Consider the following 18,813-nt stretch of genomic DNA (forward strand, 5'->3'; position numbering starts at 1 on the left):
GATCACTAGCATTGTCGTGCATGAGCTCCATGGTAACTAAGTTTAGCCACTGGTAAGGTCACTGTACGCTGGTGTTGAGCTAACTCTAATAGGGGAATATGCGCTCACATAATTCCAAAAGCGCACATTAGAAGGCAACATAACAGGGTAAAATTATAGCCTGAGCACGCAGCCGTGTCGCGTGGTCAAGAGATCAAAATATATGAACATTTAAAAGGGATCGAACAGTGCTACTGCCAGGACGAGGTGAAGGTGACAGATACAGCAACATACTCCCTTTGTCCTGTCTCTAGCCCTTTTCCATTCCCGTGTAAACATGCACAAGCAGCCAGATTCAGAACGCTTCTGAAACTGATCTATACTTCTATACGCTAGCATAGCAGGAGCAATTCTGCGAGTTGTGTATGATTCGAAAATATGTCTGGAGTGTAATTCATTGCTAAAAATTTGGCGTACAACTGCGCAAAGCAGCATCAATAGCTATGTTGCTCCTCCATGTTGTGTCAAGGGTGTGTGCATGTTTCGTATGATAGTCCTTGAGTCACTGGCCTTTTTGCCCTACATAATTGCTGCTGCAGGGTAGTGGGATGTTGTAAACAGCACCAATTCTACTTCCTATGAATTCCAGCATATACTTCTTGATGCAAATTTCATGTCTTCACCTGGCCTGGTTGACATTTTTGTACGTGCCCATATTACTTGGCACTGAAAATAAAAAAGTAGTTCCAACTGTCTCAACAATTTGCTTGAATTGGTGGCGGCTTCCTTGAAGTTCTCTGACCTGAGACGTCACCTACGTTCAACTCCGTTAAATGCTTCTTGGCGACGCAAGCCAAAAGGTAGTGCCAACGCAGGGTTAAAAGTAAACATTGTACTTGGTTATCTAAGTACCTAAGCTACCCTCCACTTCGCGGTGGTACCAAGTATTAAGAGTGCTCCCGTAGCAACTACGCGCTTTAGTGTTCAAATGCGATAATGAAAAAGGCAAAACACTTTTGAGCTCGGGGCATAGCTCCCGCACGATGCTCACCATTGAAAATCTTCAGGCCCAGATAGCCCAGCCTGTCTTTCAATAGTAGTTTTGCTGACTTCAGCATGCCTGGACCTACGGAAGAGATATTAAAAAGTGATGCCCCTTTGGTAGCCTTACTCGGTGACTTCTCAAAGCCCAGAACACTGTCAACTAATCGTGAAACACTAGCTGCTCTAGTGTTACACCACTAGGGCAGCGCAGTAAAGTTACAGCGCAGTTTACTGCGCAAACCAGCGCAGTAAAGGCATGCTGCTTCATTGGAAACTTTCTACCGTATATGACCTGAAATAATGCTATTAAATGAGTAGAGTTATTTGTTTTCGGTCTTCTCTACAGTTTTTCGTGACTTCATGCATAGCACAAAACTACCGCTAGACAGTGATCTTCCATTTGTGGACCTCAACGTTTTCTTTGATGAGTATGGTGTGTGCTGGATCTATGCCCCATATTCTATAGAGGGTAGCCCGCCGTCCGCATCTGTGCATTCTTTGACTGTGGAGCTCGTTGTCACAGGAGCACCAAACAGCGTCCTCAACGCGTAGAGGCATCACCAAGTGCAAGAGAATTTCTAGATCCAGGTCCAACATTTGCCTACAGCGGGGCGACCACGGTTGTAACATTGACAAGTAAGCCATAGCGTCAAAAGGTCTGTTGGAAGAGCTAGAACTTTTATTTATTACGCCAAGCAATTTGCGTCTGAAAAGGTGAATTGGACCAGGCTTTTACGCGTAGTATAGCGAGAGGCACGTACAGCAGTTCATCAACTGTGCCGTTGCTATTTACGACATCCCGCTGCCCTTTACATATGCCCCCCACGCACATACGTGTGTGTGTGTGTGTGTGTGTGTGTGTGTGTGCGTGTGCGTGTGCGTGTGCGTGTGTGCGTGTGTGTGCGTGTGCGTGTGCGTGCGTGCGTGCGTGTGCGTGCGCGTGTGTGCGCGTGTGCGCGTGTGTGCGTGTGTGCGCGTGCGTGTGTGCGTGTGCGTGTGCGCGCGCGCGCGCGGCCAAGCAGCTCAGATCTAGAAAAAGGTTGTCCGTCCGTTCGTGCGAAACAGCTTCTCACGACGCGCAATGACGTCATGGGCAAATATTCATCCCGTGCACTTGCTTTCGTGGCCCAAAGCTTTTAATATATTTAGGGAAGGCATCATACACGATGGCTATCCAACTGCTAACAGTTTTATAACTGCGCAAACAAACTACCACACAGAGAGAGAGGACACAAGGATAGGCGCAGTCCTTCTGTGTTCTCTCTTTGTGGTCGTTTGTTTGCGCAGTTATAAAACTGTTCGCTAATATGCACCAACTCGCCCAACAAGAAGTTCTTCTAAACTACATAGCCAACTGCTGTTTCTTTTCTTTCCACTGGCCCCTTTTATTTAAGGCAGTACTATCTCCGGATGAGCTCCTGAAAACGACCAGACAAATGTAGATGACGGTGTTGAGTCGCAAATGAATGCTTCGCACTAAGACGTCTGCCTGCTTTTGGGGGGCGGGGGGGGGGGGGGAAGATTGTTGTCGTGGTGGACGCGGTACACTAATAGAAACTTGGAAATATCTTCCTCGGAAAGACAGAGTCCGGACGCGTGTCCGCTGCAATCCCGACATAGTGAAGGCTGGGCTCCTAACGCTTGTCGACGCGAATGAAGACAAGTACCGGATGCGTTGGACAAGCTGTCCTCTGGCTGCCGTAATATCACTGCCGGTTGTACACTATTAAACTGACATTATGAAACAGGAAAGTATTGCAGCACAGAAAAAGCCTTGAATCATGGACATGTAAAACCACTTTTTTAGAAGGCCTTGCATCAAGTGACACCAAAAAATGCGCAACTTGTATGCGGAGAAAAGGAGAGGCTGCAGGTATTTTCCTTGGCCTGATGAGCTTGATTAGCAGGAACTGGTGGTGATGAAACTCAAGCATACACTACAAGAATCGCATAATATTGCCACCGGGTGTGGCTAACAAAATTCTGAGAGAAACGAGCGACAGCGCGTGCTCCTGCTCGTAGATATTGGACATCTTGGAATAGTGCTGGCTATTCAGCCTATGCAAATTTTTTGTAGTGCGCGATAAGCTGTTGGATGTGCTGGGTATCCTCGGCCCAAACCCCTCAAGCAGAAGGCCTAGTTGACCGGGTCAGCCGAAGAATAAGCGGATGAGTGTGGGTTTCTGGAGGCTACGTTTACGGCTTTAGGAAACGCTATGAAGGCAAAAAGTTGTCTGATTGCATGTTCCAGGAAGCTGTTCGACAGTGACACCTTCGCGGACATGTAGAACTCACTGGGTTAGTTACAAACGTGTCGCCACTCTCTACAAGTGCAACGACGTGACCAAATCTGGAGGGTGGCACTCGTTTGTGGTACCAGAACAATGACGAGTGCTCCTCTTCCAGACGTGAATTCCGCCACTACCTGCTGGAAAGCAACCACGACGCCGAACGCACCGTGGACGAGCTGAGGGGGCCGTTCAGACGCGCGTGCACATGTCGAATGAAGGTATGACCAGGCACCTTAAATACATGGCGCCGCTCTTTCAGTCTCTGTATTCACTTGGTCCAAATTAGTTCTGGTTGCCGATTTCATTTTGGGGCACACGATGCCTCCATCACTGTGACTAGTTGAACAAATTATCTTCTTAAGCGCAAAGAAAAAATTAGGTTTGCTTGCACACTGTCCGGTCTTGAAATTCCCCACTCACCGTGTAGTACATCCGGACGGTGTCGCGGATAAATTGCAGGCAGGTCACGTGCTCCACACCACGCGAGGCCCAATAGCGTGCTTGGCCATTGGCCAACCTGGAAGTGGCGAAGAAAAATGTGTCTCAAGCTAGTCTTTATTCCATGTCAGAAATTGTGAACGCCATGTTCAATCAATAGTACGAAGGCAACAAAGGAAGGCGGAAGTGAATATGACGGGCGCTGTACTGACAACAATACGTTTTACGTCATTGGCGAGATATTGTAGCGGAGAAAACACCGCTGACAACAGCAGGACCAAGAACCTAAGGCGAACGACAGCACGAAGACAGTGAAAGAAGACGGGAGACACGCGAGCGCTAACTTGAAGCAATTTATTGAAAACAGAAAAGCGGAATATAAAGGGAAGGCGTGGCAGCACGTCACGCAAACGCACCCAGCAAAAGATTCAGTGACGACATAGGTAATCGATTCCCCCAAACATATTGTCACGTGGTCGTGACGTCAAAGAACACAATAGCAATACTGTGAAAGGCGAAAACTTGCTTTTATTGGGCGAACCTGTGTCCACAAAACAGGCTACACTTAAAGCGCAACGAGAGCGGCGAACACAGTCGGCGATCGTCGTAAATCTGACCAGCGGGTCAAGCGGGTCGGCTTTTATAGAGCAGTCGTCGAATGTTCCAGACTAATCGTACGGACCCGCGTGCCTTCCACAAAGTTCTACACCATTCGCGTCAGGTGATGAAATCAGATAACATAAGGCTCGGCGACAACAGACAGCGGATAGAAGCATCGATAACTTTCCAGAAACTTCGGGTACATGCAGGCGCGTCCAACGCTGTGCGATTACAGTTGTTAGGCGGCGAAACCTGGTTGCCCGATAAAGATAAGTACACGTGTCAATACCCCCCTCTTAAGAAGCATCTTCCCGATGATAGAAATATAAGAGAGCGAAACACAAAAGGACACCTATTAAACATGAGTAACAAAACAACGAAAAGAAACAAAGTCCAAAGGTCAGTTAGGCGAAGCCCCAAAGTTCATTAACGCTGGTAGTACGGCTTGAGTCGCACAACGTCGACTATTTCAGGTCGTGAGCGGCGCCGCTGTGATAGCGAAATGCTGTCTGGCAAGACCTCATAGTCCGGTGCGCCAATACGTCGGATGATCTTGTACGGTCCGAAATAGCGACGCAAAAGCTTCTCGCTCACTCCTCGTCGGCGTATAGGGGTCCAAAGCCAAGCACGGTCCCCGGGCTGGTACTCGACGAAGCGTCGTCGGAGGTTGTAGTGTCGGCTGTCGGTCCTCTGCTGGCTCTTGATTCGCAGGCAGGCGAGCTGTCGGGCTTCTTCGGCGCGCTGGAGGTAGCTAGCGACGTCAACATTCTCTTCGTCAGTTACGTGCGGCAGCATGGCGTCAAGAGTCGTCGTCGGGTTCCTGCCATAAACCAGCTTAAACGGCGTGATCTGTGTTGTTTCTTGCACCGCCGTGTTGTACGCAAAGGTTACGTACGGCAGGACCGCGTCCCACGTCTTGTGTTCGACGTCGACGTACATTGCTAGCATGTCGGCGAGGGTCTTGTTCAGGCGCTCCGTGGGACCATTCGTCTGCGGGTGATAGGCAGTTGTCCTCCTGTGGCTTGTCTGGTTGTACTGCAGAATGGCTTGGGTGAGCTCTGCTGTAAAAGCCGTTCCTCTGTCGGTGATGAGGACTTCTGGGGCACCATGTTGCAGCAGGATGTTCTCGACGAAAAATTTCGCCACTTCGGCTGCGGTGCCTTTTGGTGGAGCTTTAGTTTCAGCAAAGCGGGTGAGATAGTCCGTCGCCACGACGATCCACTTATTCCCGGATGTTGATATCGGAAACGGCACCAACAAATCCATCCCAATCTGCTGGAATGGTCGGCGAAGAGGTTCGATCGGCTGTAGTAATCCTGCTGGCCTTGTCGGTGGTGTCTTGCGTCGTTGACAGTCTCGGCATGTCTTGACGTAACGGGCGACGTCGGCGGTCAGACGCGGCCAGAAATACCTTTCCTGTATTCCCGACAGCGTCCGGGAGAATCCGAGGTGCCCAGCGGTTGGATCGTCGTGTAGGGCGTGCAGTATTTCTGGACGCAGCGCTGACGGTACAACAAGAAGGTAGCTGGCGCGGACTGGTGAGAAGCTCTTCCTCACGAGCAGGTTGTTTTGTAGCGTGAACGAAGACAACCCGCGCTTAAATGCCCTAGTGACAACGTCGGTGTTCCCTTCCAAATACTGGACGAGGCCTTTTAGCTCCGGGTGTGCTCGTTGCTGTTTGGTGAAGTCTTCCGCGCTTATTATCCCAAGGAAAGCGTCGTCGTCCTCCTCGTCTTGCGGCGGGGGATCGATGGGGGCGCGCGATAAGCAGTCGGCGTCCGAGTGTTTTCTTCCGGACTTGTATATTACCGTGACGTCATATTCTTGTAGTCTGAGGCTCCACCGCGCCAGCCGTCCTGAAGGGTCCTTTAAGTTAGCTAGCCAACACAATGCGTGATGGTCACTGACGACTTTGAATGGCCTGCCATAGAGGTAAGGGCGGAATTTAGCTATAGCCCAAATGATGGCGAGGCATTCCTTTTCAGTCGTAGAATAGTTGCTTTCCGCTTTTGACAGCGACAGGCTAGCATACGATATCACCCTTTCAAGTCCTTCTTTCCTCTGGACTAGGACGGCACCGAGGCCTAGGCTACTGGCGTCAGTGTGGATTTCGGTATCGGCGTGCTCGTCGAAGTGTGCAAGAACCGGCGGCGACTGCATGCGTTGTTTGAGTTCTTGAAATGCCTTGGCCTGTGGCGTGTCCTACTTGAACGCGACATCACATTTGGTTAGATGTGTTAACGGCTCCGCGATGCGTGAGAAGTCCTTGACAAAGCGCCTATAGTAGGCACACATGCCAAGGAATCTGCGCACTGCCTTCTTGTCGGTTGGCTGCGGGAACTTTGCGATGGCAGCTGTCTTCTGTGGGTCGGGGCGTACTCCTGATTTGCTGATCACGTGGCCTAGGAACAAAAGCTCATCGTAAGCGAAGCGGCACTTTTCCGGCTTTAGAGTGAGCTCTGATGACTTGATGGCTTCTAACACTGTCGCAAGCCACCTAAGGTGATCGTCGAAATTTCCGGCGATGACAACGACGTCATCCAGGTAAACAAGGTACGTCTGCCACTTCAGTCTGGCTAACACCGTGTCCATGACGCGCTGAAACATTGCAGGCGCCGAGCACAGTCTGAATGGCAGGACCTTGAACTCGTAGAGGCCGTCTGGCGTGATGAAGGCAGTCTTTTCGCGATCTCTCTCGTCGACTTCTATTTGCCAGTAGCCAGAGTTGAGGTCCATCGACGAGAAGTATTTAGCGTTGCAGAGCCGATCCAATGTGTCGTCTATCCGTGGAAGGGGGTACACATCCTTCTTCGTGATCTTGTTCAGTCGACGATAATCGACGCAGAAGCGTAGGGTTCCGTCCTTTTTTTTACCAGGACTACAGGAGAGGCCCACGGCCTTTTCGACGGCTGGATGATGTCATCGCGCAGCATTTCGTCGATTTGTTGCCTAATAGCCTCACGTTCTCGCGTCGCAACTCGGTAAGGGCTCTGGCGGAGTGGTCGAGCGCTCTCTTCGGTAATTATGCGATGCTTTGCAACTGGTGTTTGTCGAATCCTCGATGACGTCGAAAAGCAGTCTTTGTATCGTCGGAGAAGACTTCTGATCTGTTGCTGCTTACTCATAGGAAGACTTGGATTCACGTCGAAGTCTGGTTCGGGGACAATGCTCATCGGGGTAGATGCGGTTGAATCCGAGAGGACAAAGGCATTGCTGGTTTCCACAATTTCCTCGATGTATGCGATTGTCGTGCCCTTGTTGATGTGCTTGAACTCTTGGCTGAAGTTGGTTAGCATAACTTCTACTTGCCCTACGTGGAGTCGAGCGATCCCTCTTGCGACGCAAATTTCACGGTCGAGCAGTAGATGTTGGTCGCCCTCGATGACGCCTTCTACGTCAGCGGGTGTTTCAGTGCCGACGGAAATAATAATGCTGGCGCGCGGCGGGATGCTCCCTTGATCTTCGAGCACACTCAAGGCGTGGTGACTACGACAGCTCTCCGGCGGTATCGCTTGATCTTGTGACAGCGTTATCGTTTTCGACTTCAGGTCGATGACTGCGTCATGTTGATTCAGGAAGTCCATGCCGAGAATAACGTCTCGTGAACACTGTTGGAGGACAACGAAGGTGGCAGGGTAAGTCCGGTTATGAACGGTAATTCTTTGCCGTGCAGATCCCAGTCGGCGTAATCAGGTGTCCGCCAGCGGTCCGAATTTGAGGGCCTTCCCATGCAGTCTTAACTTTCCTCAACTGGGCGGCGATGGGTCCACTCATGACGGAGTAATCGGCTCCTGTGTCTACTAAGGCGGTGACTGCGTGGCCGTCGAGAAGCACGTCGAGGTCGGTGGTTCTTTGTCTTGCGTTACAGTTAGGTCTTGGCGTCGGATCACGGCTGCGTCGTGTTCAACTGAAGTTGGAACGTCGCGTCGTCAAGTCGTCTTTCATCGGTGTAGTCTTGGCTTCCTGATTTCGTCGGGACGGCGGCGTGTCGTTACGTCGTCGAGGTAGTTTCTTCGGTGTCTTCGTCGGCGGCGGAGGATCTTCGTCAGTTCGACGAACAGCAACCGCACCTCCATCGGTTGCTGCTTTTAGTTTTCCGGATGTGGGCTCGCTGACCGGCCCCGGGCTGGGCCAGTGTATGGTCGGTGCTGCGGCGACAGGTAGCGGCCTGGTGATGGCGAACGCGACGGCTGTCGAGAGCTCCACTGAGTAGCGGCGAGGTAGTCGGCGATATCGCGGGGGCGTTCACCTTGCGGCGGGCGCGGAGCGTTCACGGCGAACCTCGCAGTCCCATCTCCTGGTATGGACATCATCGGTAGACGTGACCCGCTTCTCCGCAGTGGTAGCAGAGCGGGCGGTGGTCAGGAGCGCGCCAAATGTCCGTCTTTCTCGCGTAGGTGCGCTGGGCGACGGGTGGTCGTGCTGGCGGTGGCGGCGGCGGACGACGGAACTGCGACGTGACAGGGCCCTGGCGCGGTCGCGGAGGGGGACCTTGACGGCGTGCGACGGCGGCGTAGGTCATCACTTGCAGCTCATGCTGGAGCGATTCAGGGGCTACTCCAAGTTGTTGTTGGAGCTCCTCACGCACGGCGTCGGCAATCGAAGCCACTTGAGGCTTTGATGATGGGAACAGCTTTTGTAGCTCCTCCCGCACGACCGTTCGGATAGTCTCGCGCAGGTCGTCGGTGGCCAGTGATTGAACTCCGGCGTAGTTTGTCGAGTTCGTGCGGCGGTCGAATTGCCGGTTTCGCATCTCGAGTGTCTTCTCGGTGCTGGTGGCCTCGCGAAGAAACTCGTCGACGGTCTTCGGTGGGCTTCGTACCATTCCGGCAAAAAGTTCCTCCTTCACACCACGCATGAGTAGGCGGACTTTCTTCTCCTCGGGCATTTCAGGGTCAGCGTGGCGGAATAGGCGGCTCATTTCTTCTGTAAAAAGCGCGGTTGTCGCATTAGGCAGCTGCACTCGGGTTTCCAGTAGTGCTTGGGCTTGTTCTCGGCGTACGACGCTTGTCAATGTCTGCAGGAAGCCGCTTCGGAAAAGTTCCCAGGTCGTTAAGGTGGCTTCTCGGTTCTCGAACCACGTCCTGGCCACGTCTTCCAATGCGAAGAAGACATATCGCAGTTTGTCGTCGCTGTTCCAGTTGTTAAACGTAGCGACTCTCTCGTACGTCTCAAGCCAGCTTTCGGGGTCCTCGAAAGTTGAACCGCGGAACGTCGGAGGGTCCCTGGGCTGCTGCAGCACGACGGGTGACGCTGGGGCTGCCATTGGGGTGGACTTGGTGGCCATCTTCCTAGTCGTCTCAGGCAAAAGTCCGTGCTCCGGGGGCAGTCCTTGCAGCCTGCGGCTACCTCTCTGGTTCTTGGCGACGTTGGTGTCTTCCGAGTGAGGGCTTGGGTCACGGCTTTGTGGGGGCGTCCGGTACATGAACGCAAAGCACCTCCACCAGATGTCACGTGGTCGTGACGTCAAAGATCACAGTAGCAATACTGTGAAAGGCAAAAACTTGCTTTTATTGGGCGAACCTGTGCCCACGAAACAGGCTACACTTATAGCACAACGAAAGCGGCGAACACAGTCGGCGATCATCGTAAATCTGATCAGCGGGTCAAGCGCGTCGGCTTTTATAGAGCAGTCGTCGAATGTTCCAGACTAATCGTTCGGACCCGCGTGCCTTCCACAAAGTTCTACACCATTCGCGTCAGGTGATGAAATCAGATAACATAAGGTTCGGCGACAACAGACAGCGGATAGAAGCATCGATAACTTTCCGGAAACTTCGGGTACATGCAGGCGCGTCCAACGCTGTGCGATTACATTTGTTAGGCGGCGAAACGTGGTTGCCCGATAAAGATAAGTACACGTGTCAATATAGCGATCGACGGCTTGGACACACAGTTTTCCCCTTAACCGTCAATCATATCTGGCTCGATGATTTCACGTGTCAGTGGGCACCTGCTTCTCGTGGAAATGGTGCATTTTTGATGCATTGGCACGCAGCTCGATTTCACACACGGGTCTGCAGTTTGGCCGGAACTGGGAACAGCACTACGATAATCCCTAGACTTGCACTTCCTACAGAGCACATCAAGGCACCCTACGCCTTGTCCCTCACACTTCTACGGTGTTACTGGACGCGATCATTTGCACACCTCCTGCTTTGGTCTATATGCTAGGCCAAATACAAAGCCTTTCTCCCTATCTTTTTTTGGCAAATTACGGCTGTAAATGCGAAGTTAACAAATTAATTCCAAGCTATCGACGTTTCTTGCACCAGCCCGACCTTATAAGGACGGACCAGCCCGACCGGCCTGACCTTATCTGCCGGTAGCTCCGCGGCACGGCGCTGCTGTGAGTTGTTGAAGACGGCGGGTGTGTTTTTCACGCCTCCACGGCGTACGAGCGGCGAAGTGGGAGTCGTTTTCTATGGAGCAATGGACGAACGGCCATAGATTTGCAGCTGACGTATGGGAAAAGCTGTCTTGCTTTGGGAAATGTGAGGTGGTGGTGTTGCGAGTTCGCAAAAGTCGCATTCGCAAATGACCACTCGGGCAGCGGCTTGCGTCACTGAATGACATTTCCCGCGTGGATACAATGGTGAAAGCGGATCGGCGCGTGCACCTCAACGACATTTCCCGAGGCTTGGCATTTTGTATGATAGTGCTTACGCCATCGTTCACGGCTCCTTAGGGTACTGGAGGGCTTCATGTCGGTGGGGGCGTAAGCAGCAAGATGACATGATGAAAGGCAAGAGAATGGTTACTGCACTGAATCATTTGAAATGTTTTAAATTAGGGGTTTTACGAGGCAAAACCACCATTTGATTATTAGGCACGCCGTAGTGGTGGACTTGGCAAATTCGGGCCATCTGGGTTTTTTTATGTACACCTAAATCTAAGTACACGGATGTTTTCGCATTTTGCCACATCGAAATGCGGCCTTTGTGGCCGGTATTCGATCCCGCGACCCCGTGCTTAGCAACCCAACACCATAGCCACTAAGCAACCACGGCGGGTGATCTGCTACGGTATGCTGAGGAGGGTGAAAGATTCCGGGACCAATGAAACGTGGATACTTCATTTCACGCCGGAATTCCAGAACTTTGCGAAGAAATACATTGGCGGTCCAGTTACTTTCGTGCTTGAATGCATAAAACGGCGTTTAGTTAAAAACATTTGTGCAATTTTACTATGTGAAGATGGATGATCAGCGAAGATGTGTATAGTGATGAATATTTTGAGTCAATATATGGTAATCACTATATTGCTTGAATACAGACAGATACACGTGGCTTCGTGATTCTACGGTCTTTTATTTTACTACGTGATCATCCCTTTCTCGTCACTATAGTAGACGTCCATGGGCTGAACGACGACGCTGGAAAGATCTTTAGCGAGCCGCTCAAGAGTATATATGACCAATGAGGCGTAGTTGGTACATTAACAAATGAATAGCATTGAATGCCGGGCCTATTCTCCTCCGAATAGTGGCTAGCCGCGTTTGTTGGTACGAACAATTCTTTATCAAGCAGCTCGAATAACGGGACACAGAAAAGAGGCACATGACACTGGCGCTGACTTCAACAAGTATGTTTACTGCGCGAACGCAGAATACATAGGCAGAGAAGTAATAGTAAAAAGATAACTGACACGAAAACACCAAAATAATGAATTGAGAATGCATGTGGGCGGATATCGGTTACATTTGCAGATACGCAATTTCCTTGTCTAATAACTGGATGGATGGTTAACTGATGCATGAAGGACCACGTGGGGTGATGGCAAATGCTTCGATACTCTCATGGATGCGCTGGTAAGCGTGCTTTTAGATGACAGTGACTTTTCTATATTAGGGGATGCATTTACACGACCTGCAGTGCAGAGCAACATTGCTGCTGTAATTTTATGTTGTTGACGAACCCCTGGAGGCGATCATTGAAGCTTGTTCCCACTTGTTCTACATAAAAGCGCCTGCACTTCACGGGTATTTCGTAAACGACTCCTGTGATGCAGCTGGTGAGGGGCTCCTGATACTTCGTGTCGCAACCTTTTCTGTGGGGGTTGTCTTGGCGGACCCTTCTGCATAAGGTGTTCAGCTTGGCTGTGGGTAAAAAAAAAAAAACAACCGAAACGCCTGCCCTTCCGGCAGCCTTTTTCAGTCTGTGAGACGCCCCGTGCCCACAGGGAATGACAGCCGTCTTCGAATTATTGATCTTGGTTTTCCGTATCTTCCTTCTTTGGTGCATTTCCGCTAACATGTCTTCCGCTAGCTGTACCAGGAGAACGCTCTGAAAAGCAGTCTGCAAAAGCCGCTGTACATGGCTTTCAAAGGCTATTTCAATCTCGTTCTTGCATGATCTTTGCAGTGCATTATGGAAGGCGGCTTTTGCGATTTCCCTCTTGACTTCTTTTAGACTCTTGCCTCCCTTCTGAATCACTATGACCTAAACAATTTTGACTTGTTTTATTGTTCACATCAGGATATCCCCAAGTTATATACAGTGATGTATAGCTCTGAGATGTCTACTACTTTACACTTGTTACAAAGCTTGTCTCATTTATCAAGTCCATAATCGTATCCAATTGTTTCATCTGCTTGTAGGTAACTGTTTGTAACAAGTTGATCTCTACGCTTTTTCTTCTTGTATTTTCAGTGTAATTATTCTAGATATTTGTTTTTTGACAAAAGCGTGGCAGTTTGGGCGAGTTGGTATACGGGCGAGTGACAGCATTTCAGATATTCATTTTTTCGAAGAAACTGTTTGTATTTATTTATATGACGATTGTAAAAGCTGCGTTAACTTTTTTGTATTAACGTTACATTTATATACCTTAGTCGGTGCCCTATAATACTACGTTGTCTGTGAAGTTTCAATTTTTGATGTATTTTACAGTAATGCTGTTACCGCTCCGAAATTTTTTTATGGGGCTGTGACCTAGTCAACTTGTTCAGACAAACAGCTCTTTGTCACAGTCTTTCTGTATATTTGACAGAATAAAAATAAACTTGATTGATTGATTGATTGATTGATTGATTGATTGATTGATTGATTGATTGATTGATTGATTGATTGATTGATTGATTGATTGATTGATTGATTGATTGATTGGCATTGCGTGAGCCGACAAACAAGGCTAGAGACTTTTTGGTTGAGCGGGGTGCATACCTCCAAAATACATGTTCTTTCTTGAACAATGGGAGAAAGTACACAAAACGCAAGGTCTTGTTCTCCGGTAGTTCCTTTGTGAGCGTGCGACCATTCAAATTATACATTGAAAAGGACCTGCCAACGGTTCACGCCAAGAAGGTGTTCAGGTACCTCGAGAACTACCTCCTCTTTATTGAGGCGACTGAGGACGATTTTGCTTCAGTGGTACAAGTCGTCTACAAAAGCTTTGTAGATAATAGTGACACGTGTACTTACATTTATCGGGCGACCATGTTTCGCCGCCTAACAAATGTTATCGCACAGCGCGGGACGCGCCTGCATGTATCCGAAGTTCCTGGAAAGTTATCGATGCTTCTATCCGCTCTCTGTTGTCGCCGAACTTTATGTTATCTGATTTCATCGCCTGACGCGAATGGTGTAGAACTTTGTGGAAGGCACGCGGGTACGAACGATTAATCTGGAACATTCGATGACTGCTCTATAAAAGCCGACGCTCTTGACCCGCTGATCAGATTTCGACGATCGCCGACCGTGTTCGCCGCTATCGTTGTGCTATAAGTGTAGCCTCTTTTGTGGGCACAGGTTCGCCCAATAAAAGTTAGTTTTGTGTTCCACAGTATTGCTACTGTGTTCTTTGACGTCACGACCACGTGACAATAGTCATACTCTGTCATTTTCCGTCGTCGAGATCTCACTTTTAAAGACAAACGCATGGTGGGTCACTGAGCTCTTTACGCGCAATCATTTACAGCCGGAAAAATACCTTACTAGAATAACGTACCGTCAGACATTGCTACTGAAGCTCAGCCCGATAAATTTCAACAAGCGCTGCTTATGTATACTAGAACGTGAAGTCTCTGTGCAATGTGAACTTTTCTTTTTATTCCTCTGGTACACTCGCACTCCATCCGTTATAATTTCCAATTATTATCTTTTGAGTACCTTGATGTATTCTGAATTCTAGGTGCTTCAATTTTCTAATTTCGTCAATCTATGTGCTAATTTGGTTTTATCCAACGATTGATTTTACTACACAGAGTCATGTTTGCGTATATTGTCACGTTTGTTGCGTTTTTCTAACAAATTGTTATAAGAGTATCTTCGCGTGCCCCCCCCCCCCCCCCCCCTTACGCAATACCGTCATCGAGAGGGCCCTTTAGAGTTATTTTGAATAAATAAATAAATATTATTGCTGTCTGCTAATTTGCTATCGCAATCGATGCTTCGCCTTTCGGGTGCGAGTTTGTTTTATTCATGCTGAGAAAGATTAGGGCTTTGTCTCTTTGTCGCTTTATTGACTTTCTTTACCACGGGTACTTTTCTTTTTCGCTTTTGTGTTGTACTTTCAGCGTCAGAATGATGCTTTTTAAGAGGGGGCATTCGCACGTGTACTCATTTTTCTTCGGTTATCTTTCTTTCAACAAATGTTGGACATCAGCTATCGGCATGAATCAAAACATTCTCCATTCTTCTAGCCGATGCTCTCTGTTGTCGCCGAACCGTTTATAATCAAATCGTGCGCGTGACGCGAATAGCGTTGTACATTCTACAACTTGCGCGCACCCTACCAATTACGCTGGAGCCTTCCATGAGCCAAGCATAAATAGCCGACGCCTCTGTCACGACACCATATATTCTACAATCGACGAGTGCGCTCTCCGCTACCCGCCGTGGTTGCTCAGTGGCTATGGTGTTGGGCTGCTGAGCACGAGGTCGCGGGATCAAATGCCGGCCACGGCAGCTGCATTTTGATGGGGGCGAAATGCGAAAACACCCGTGTACTTAGATTTAGGTGCACGTTAAAGAAACCGTGGTGGTCGAAATTTCCGGAGTCCTCCACTACGGCGTGCCTCATAATCAGAAAGTGGTTTTGGCACGTAAAACCCCATAGTTTTTTGTTGTGCTCTCCGCTATCGTTAAGCATAGTGTTACTTGTTTTCCTGTGCACATTTTTCCCAATTAAACAGTTAGTTCTGGGATCTGTGCCACTATGGATGTTCAGCGTCCCTACAACGGGAGTGGCAATATCCACATAGGAGACACTAGCTCGCGCAGCGTGTCCGGTGGGCGACGCGAGGGGCCTGCATAGACGAGGTGCTTGGGCGGCTAAATATGCTGTGTCAATTCATTGCTGTCAAACTAATTGCTCTAACCTCTAAATTCGTCGTGAGATGTCTTCTGAGGGACTTTAGTATTTGCATTGTATCGTTCTTTATTATTTGTGTACGATAGTTCAATACTCAGCCGTATTTCGTCGAATAATTAGTTCAACTAATTATAGGTACACATTCAAGTGTCAATGGCAATTCCATAAATATTTTAGGTCAACGCGCATGCTGCCATAACTTCACAGACTGGTGAAAGGGTCGTGGAAAATAAAACGCCAGAGATGTTCATCTCGGAGTGCATTCTTTGCTTTAATACAATTTTCACGCGCTATACCAAAGCTGCCCAATCTTCGTGTTTAATACATTGTATTTTTATTCTAGCAATACGTGGCTTACCTGGAAGGAAATGATTGAAAAAGCGTCATATTGAACTTGATGGTAAAGAAATCTACGTTTTCCACTCTTCATATGCACTGTGCTTAACACCGGACACGATATTAAAAAAAAAAGAAAAAGCTTGCTGCCGAGCTAGTTGGTTCATGACCTAAGAACAAAATGTTAGCAGGCGAGCACTAAGTGAGACACAAATGACATATACGCGCGCCAACATCAAACTGCTTATTCACCAGGAACCACGCAACTTTATACCTAACTAACAAGTTTGATAGCAGCTAACAACCGCTCGTAAGCCAGTGAACATCAGAGTGGGTAGCCACGTAACTGCACTGTTCTGAACTATCGAGGCAGGCATATGTGAACACGTGTGCATGATTACATATTATTTGTTGTGAGCGACATTTCTTTGTCACTCAGTGCTAGTGACGGCGTGCGAGCGCACTTATTGCCTGCTCTTTTTATTAAGATAGCCTCGATTATTTCCCTTTCAGTGCGGTTGATTGCTTTCCTAAGAAAGGTTGTTTGGTCCAGGAGTGGCGCACAACTACATCGTTGGCAGTGGCCTGCCAACGTTGCGGCTGACCGCCAAAGGGAGCCCTCTTGCGCGGTCGATGAAGCACCGTCCCATTTGTCCAATATATACCCTGCCGCAGCTTAGGGGGCTAGAATAAACCACGTGGCTGGCACAACCTGCGTAGCGTGTTTCGTGCTTCTTGGAGCATGCAGTCGGCAGCTTATTCGCTGCCAAAGGGCAAATCGCGGCCATTTTGCGTGGACTGGAAAACACATATTCAAGTCATCCGAGCCGAATCTAGTTACAGGTTTTACTCATCAGATTCGCCGCTTGGAAGACGTTCGCTGCCCTCTCTCCTTTATGAGGGGTGCGTGCGAAAGCGTGCTGCAGAAGGCGAAATACGAGAAAAAGTGCACGAGCCAAAAGAAGAAAAAACAGAGAATGAATACGCACGTGATACGGTACGTACGTCAGCTGTCACACAACATGAACAAGGTCGCAGCCATACACAATAGTGCGCATTCTGTTTTCCCGCTCTATAAAAACTGGCGAACATTTTCCCTTTGATGGCGAATAAGCTAGCCACCAGCTACGTGCTCCAAGAAGCACGCTACACTGATAATTTTAGCGATGTGGTTTAGAATACTCCCCTGAGCTGCCACGCGGTGTGTATCGGACGAGAGAGCTGCGGTCAACAGCGGGCGGCCACTTGGCCGACCATCCCGGCAGACCTGTTGCGCGCCACTGCTGGACAAAGCGACCTTTCTCAGGAAGACAAGAAACCACTTTGAAAGGGAGATAATCGAGGCCTCCTTAATAAAACAGAGCAGGCAATAAGTGCCTTTGCACGCCATCACCTACACTAAGTGAGAAAGAAACGTCATTTATAACAGATGGACTTTAATGGCCGCCAAGTGTGCCCCATTTGGTTGGCTACTCTCTTTCCGCCTGTGATGCACGCGTGTTCACAGGTGCCTGTCTTCAGGACAGGTACTGCAGTTATATTGATAGGTCTATACACTTATTGCCACGGCTATCGAGCTGTTTTTAGCTCCTATCACAACTGTTAGTCTATCTTCACGGTGAATACTTTGCGCTTAGGTTTCATGTATAAAGCTGCGTGGCTTCTGGTAAATAAACAGTTGGAAGTTGGCGCCCGTATAGACCGTCTGTCTCTCACTTTGTCCTCGTCTGCTTAGCGCCGGGCATTTTGTCCCTAACCTTGCATGTTGTCAAAAAAGGAAAAGAGAGCCCAAATTTACTGATATTGGTTACCATGGATGCTTTATAGTAAGTTAAGAAATTAGTGTCATTAAAACGCTGCCAAATAATTAAAGCAATAAATATGGCATGTTTCATGTGACAACATGGTTGCAGACCCGTGTGCAAAAGTATACGGACCACAGGGTCGCCGAAAAAAAAAACTGAATTTCTTCGTAATTAGGACACATTACTGAAGAGTGAAGAGTGAAATAGAAAATTCATAATGCCGAGTTTAAAATGTGATTCTCTAACTTGAAGTCTAATTAAAAGACAGAGGATAAAATGAGTCTTACCGCGCAATCCCTGGTCCATGTACTTTTACTCACGCGTGTACATGAGCGTTACCCTTGTGCGTCAGCAATTTCTGCGTAACTCAAGCAAATGAGCTTGTTGTGGCACTGTATGATATTATTCTGAAAGGTTATGGACCTGCGTTTCTATATTTACATTCTTGTCTAATTTATTGACTCGAGTTCCGTCATATTATGTTGCAATGATAATTCGAGTTTCAGGGGCGCTGTAACTTGAAACTTTTGCATGTTGTTTCTGTTCCATTTCAACCAGAAACATTCCACGATCGGTAAAAAATTTTTCTGGCCACCCTACATCGCCTCTCGGTTACGGGGCATCAGAAAACTCCAATAACCCCTTATCTGACATGAATACAAACACGGAATTTCCATTATTATTCTTAAGATATACTTCTTAGCAAATCTACGCCTTTTCGCGATTAACCTTCCTCAATTGGGCAAATTTTTTTTTTGTCTGCGCCCACATCGCGTGTTGGTCACTCAACATCCCAAAACGCGAATACTCATACTGTGAAGTGAGGCAAACTCAGTAAAAGTTTTCAGAATAGCCGAAGGCTGCCCCGTTTCGAAAGCAATAAGAAATGCCCGCTTATCGATCGCTACGTAACTGGCTACTCGCAGCTGCCGAGCAGTATAGATTCCTCGACGTATGAAAAGCTCTTCTTGCATGGCAGTGTACCGTTTTCGAGCCCTATCGGCATA

At 48.6% G+C, this 18,813-nt stretch overlaps 1 protein-coding gene across 1 annotated transcript in view; it reads right to left on the reverse strand.

Annotated features, from left to right (window-relative positions):
- Positions 1 to 18,813, reverse strand: part of LOC126536368 (cytochrome P450 3A9-like) — a 357,446-nt gene that overhangs the window by 329,022 nt on the left and 9,611 nt on the right. The window contains exon 2 of the mRNA XM_050183303.3: positions 3,735 to 3,831. Within this exon, the coding sequence (XP_050039260.2) occupies positions 3,735 to 3,831 (97 nt within the window). The remainder of the gene's footprint in view (positions 1 to 3,734; positions 3,832 to 18,813) is intronic.

This window comes from Dermacentor andersoni, chromosome 3 (genome assembly GCF_023375885.2).
Source record: "Dermacentor andersoni chromosome 3, qqDerAnde1_hic_scaffold, whole genome shotgun sequence".
NCBI lineage: Eukaryota > Metazoa > Arthropoda > Arachnida > Ixodida > Ixodidae > Dermacentor > Dermacentor andersoni.